At 38.2% G+C, this 5000-nt stretch overlaps 1 protein-coding gene across 1 annotated transcript in view; it reads right to left on the bottom strand.

The window, feature by feature from the left end:
- Window positions 1-5000, bottom strand: part of SerT (Serotonin transporter) — a 70677-nt gene that overhangs the window by 44956 nt on the left and 20721 nt on the right. The window contains exon 6 of the mRNA XM_086531655.1: window positions 4826-4900. Within this exon, the coding sequence (XP_086387781.1) occupies window positions 4826-4900 (75 nt within the window). The remainder of the gene's footprint in view (window positions 1-4825; window positions 4901-5000) is intronic.

The raw sequence follows: 5000 nt of genomic DNA, 5'->3' as shown, positions 1-5000 counted from the left end.
GAATAGCAACTTATCGAGTAAGAATAGACTACTTACTACACTAGACTACAACAGTGACATTAACTCCTAATGGAATGAAACCATTATGAGCAATAAACAAGAGAGAGTGACTTTCTCAAGAACACAGTGACATTCGCTCGGAAATAAACTCCTTCTCTAAACGACAGTGACATTAGTTCGGAAATAAACTCCTTCTCTAAACGACAGTGACATTCGCTCGGAAATAAACTCCTTCTCTAAACGACAGTGACATTAGTTCGGAAATAAACTCCTTCTCTAAACGACAGTGACATTCGCTCGGAAATAAACTCCTTCTCTAAACGGCAGTGACATTCGCTCGAAAATAAACTCCTTCTCTAAACGGCAGTGACATTAGCTCGAAAATAAACTCCTTCTCTAAACGACAGTGACATTCGCTCGAAAATAAACTCCTTCTCTAAACGACAGTGACATTCGCTCGAAAATAAACTCCTTCTCTAAACGACAGTGACATTCGCTCGGAAATAAACTCCTTCTCTAAACGACAGTGACATTCGCTCGAAAATAAACTCCTTCTCTAAACGACAGTGACATTAGCTCGAAAATAAACTCCTTCTCTAAACGACAGTGACATTCGCTCGAAAATAAACTCCTTCTCTAAACGACAGTGACATTAGCTCGAAAATAAACTCCTTCTCTAAACGACAGTGACATTAGCTCGAAAATAAACTCCTTCTCTAAAAGACAATGACATAAGCTCGAAAATAAACTCCTTCTCTAAACGACAGTGACATTAGCTCGAAAATAAACTCCTTCTCTAAAAGACAATGACATAAGCTCGGAAATGAACTCCTTCTCTAAACGACAGTGACATAAGCTCGAAAATAAACTCCTTCCCTAAACGACAGTGACATTAGCTCGAAAATAAACTCCTTCTCTAAAAGACAATGACATAAGCTCGGAAATGAACTCCTTCTCTAAACGACAGTGACATAAGCTCGAAAATAAACTCCTTCCCTAAACGACAGTGACATTCGCTCGAAAATAAACTCCTTATCTAAAAGACAATGACATAAGCTCGGAAATGAACTCCTTCTCTAAAAGACAGTGACATTAGCTCGAAAATAAACTCCTTCCCTAAACGACAGTGACATTAGCTCGAAAATAAACTCTTTCTCTAAACGACAGTGACATTAGCTCGAAAATAAACTCCTTCCCTAAACGACAGTGACATTAGCTCGGAAATGAACTCCTTCCCTAAACGACAGTGACATTAGCTCGAAAATAAACTCCTTCCCTAAACGACAGTGACATTAGCTCGGAAATGAACTCCTTCTCTAAAAGACAGTGACATTAGCTCGGAAATAAACTCCTTCTCTAAACGACAGTGACATTAGCTCGGAAATAAACTCCTTCTCTAAACGACAGTGACATAAGCTCGAAAATAAACTCCTTCTCTAAACGACAGTGACATTAGCTCGGAAATGAACTCCTTCCCTAAACGACAGTGACATTAGCTCGAAAATAAACTCCTTCCCTAAACGACAGTGACATTAGCTCGGAAATGAACTCCTTCTCTAAAAGACAGTGACATTAGCTCGGAAATAAACTCTTTCTCTAAAAGACAGTGACATTCGCTCGAAAATAAACTCCTTCTCTAAAAGACAATGACATAAGCTCGAAAATAAACTCCTTCTCTAAACGACAGTGACATAAGCTCGAAAATAAACTCCTTCTCTAAACGACAGTGACATAAGCTCGAAAATAAACTCCTTCTCTAAACGACAGTGACATTAGCTCGAAAATAAACTCCTTCTCTAAACGACAGTGACATTCGCTCGAAAATAAACTCCTTCTCTAAACGACAGTGACATTCGCTCGAAAATAAACTCCTTCTCTAAACGACAGTGACATTCGCTCGAAAATAAACTCCTTCTCTAAACGACAGTGACATTAGCTCGAAAATAAACTCATTCTCAGGGCAACTGTAGCATTAACTCCTCAGGAAATGAAACCATAATAAGGAAGCAACAACGTTTCGAATAAAAAATAGGTTTCCTTGTCGGACGATGATAAGATTAATTCCTTGTGAAATGAAATACAAATACGAGAACAACAATTGATAGTGACGTTTCGAGTAAGTAATAGATTTTTCCTTAAGTTTATGAGATACAGGATTCATTTCGGTTTGATCTTTTGAGGAGGAGTTCAAGCTGATTCGAAACGTTGCATGTTTTTGTTTATTATTTTATTATGTTTCTTTTTTTTGTGTTCACATTTTTGTTTGTTTGTTTGTTTTAACTTTTTTACATTTTTCAGTTTCTTTATTTTTATCTCGTAAAAAAAAGAGTTGAAAAAAATCAAATTAATATCTAGACTGTCATAGAATTATTAAATGCTAGAGTTGAAAAAAAAATCAAATCTATCAAAGGTGAAAAAAATGAAACTTAAGCAATTTGTTTTATAGAAAGTAGACAACTAAATATCAAAGAATAAGAAAAGAAAAAGAATATATAAGTATCAAAATAAACTGTCTCAAATAAGCTCTCCAGAAAGAATCAAACGCCAAAACCATAAAAAGAAACAAAAACAAAACGAACAAAAAATATCAATAAAAAAAACAAAAACAAAACGAATCTAAAAATCAAAAGAATAAGGAAAAAAAATACCAAAAAAAGGACACTTGAAATAAAGATTTTCCTCCCAAAGAAAAACAGGAAAATCCAAGGGAGGGGGAGGGGGGACGGGGGTAGGGGGGGGGGGGCAGACACAAGGGGAGACAAGCCCCGCCGCCAAACGTATTAATCAAGCGTTGGTCTCCGAGGTTGGGACTCTCAGTCAGAAAGGGGAATTGTGAAAATTACACGAGGACTCTCCACAGACAAGATGGATGTGAATAGCCATGTTTTCTTTTCTTTTTCTCTCTTTTTTTTTTGGAGGGGGGAGGGGGGAAGGGATGTGGAGGGAGCGTGGGGAGCTTTTGGAGGGGGGTGGGGAGGGGTAGGTCGGGAGGAGAAGGGGGGAGGGTGGGGGTTAGGGAGAGAATGGAAGGGAAGGGCGATAGTAGAAAAGGAGGAGGTAGTAGGGAGAGGAAGGGGGATGGGAAGGAGGTGGTAGAAGGGGAGGAAAGAAGAGAGGAGAGACAGAGAAAGGGAGGAGGGATAGGAGGAGAGAGTGGGAGAAGGAGGAGGGTGGAGGAATGAAGACGAAGGGAAGGGCGGGAGGAGGGAGGGGAGAGGAGAGATGAAAGGAGGAGAAAAAAAAAAGAGAACAGAGGGGAAGGGAGACGAAAAACAGACAAGGAAGAAGAGGGGATGCAGAGGAGGGAGAAGGACGAAGGAATGAGAGAGAGGGGAAGGGAAAAAAAAAAGAAAAAAAAAGGGAAAGGGAAAATATTATGGGACGACAGCGAGGAGGGGAAGAGGAAAGAAAGAAGGAAAGAAAAGAGTGCGTTTAGGAGGAGATAGGAAGAGGAGGGGAAGGGTTATGGGCCGGAGGAGGGGCAGGCTGATGTAATCGCTTTAAGCTGTATACAAGAGAGAAACGATATTTACTGCTTGATTTCAGCTAAAAGAGGCTATAACAGTTTTATTTTAGATATGTAAACGATTTCCAGTTCTCATCTCCTTCACAATAATTAATGCCCTTATCTTTCCCACAATAATTGTCATAATCACCTCACAATAATTAGTATCATTATCTTCCTGACAATAATTAATGCCATTATCTTCCCCACAATAATTGTCATAATCACCTCACAGTAATTAGTATCATTATCTTCCTGACAATAATTAATGCCATTATCTTCCTGACAATAATTAGTATCATGATCGTCCTCACCATAATCAATACCATTATCTTCCTCACAATAATCAATACCTTTATCTTCCTCATTTTGATTAATAACTTTTTAGATTAATTCACGCCAGGAGACAGTTCCGAGTCCATCCCCATTACCAGCAATACTCCAAGAGGGATCATCGTTACGATCATTACTGCAACACAAACAAACGAGTCTACAACTAGATAGATTAGCAACCAAGAAAGAACTAAATGCCGCAGATGCTAAGGGAATTCTTCAAGAGAGGAATAAAAGTTATTCATTACAAAGGCATGAGACTTTCTCATTACAAGACGGAATGAAAAAGAAAAAAGAAAAAAAAGGTCTTCAGTTTTGTTTTGTTTTTTGTTGTTGTTTTTTCTGTAATGTTGATCAACTTTTGATGTTATTTCTTCATGAAATTTTGGTTAACGGATTTGTTTGATTTGCTTGAATTTAGTTTTATGTCATACATTTTCTTCTTATTATTATATCTCTCTTTTTTTTATCTTACTCACCGTCACGTGTGTGTGTTTGTGTGTGTGTGTGTGTGTGTGTGTGTGTGTGTGTGTACACGCGTTTGTTTGAGTTTGCGAGTAAGCGAATGTGTCTATGTTTGACCGGACGGAAAGAAGGTACATGTATAAAAAAAAAATTAAAAAAAATCCCCCTAAACAAAAGAAAAAAACAGAAAAAAACAACAGCCCATCCATCACTCTATCAACACCATAAAACATAACTCTACCTCCTCATCCTTATAAAAAAAAGTGACATAATTCACTCTCCCAGATCTCCAACACGTACCAAGCCTTAAGTAAGTCGAACTCCCATTCATCACAAGGGGTTCGAGCACTCCAGAGTTTACATAAGAGTAAGATGTAGGTTGGAAGAGCCAGGCGTGACCCGGACTCCACAGGGAGACCTCATAACTTAGCGCCGGGAGCGAGGAAAGAAACTCGTGGTGATAGAATCTAATTACGTATGAGATGAAGAAAAAAAGAAGACATGAAAAATAATAAAATTAACAATACCTAAAAACATGATGTGAGTAAGATATGGGTTGTAAGATCTAGAGGTGACCTGGATTTCAAATATGGAGTCCTGAGAATGGATAACCATAGAGGGGAATATAGAGTAAAACATAGAGTAAGAATGAATAACCATAGAGGGAAATATAGAGTAAAACATAGAGTAAGAACGA

The sequence above is a fragment of the Penaeus japonicus genome, unplaced genomic scaffold (assembly GCF_977035675.1).
Source record: "Penaeus japonicus unplaced genomic scaffold, GWHDUDI00000001_assembly GWHDUDI00000036, whole genome shotgun sequence".
Classification (NCBI taxonomy): domain Eukaryota; kingdom Metazoa; phylum Arthropoda; class Malacostraca; order Decapoda; family Penaeidae; genus Penaeus; species Penaeus japonicus.
The sequence above is the reverse complement of the archived record's forward strand: the minus strand, read 5'-3'. Positions and strand labels throughout refer to the sequence as shown.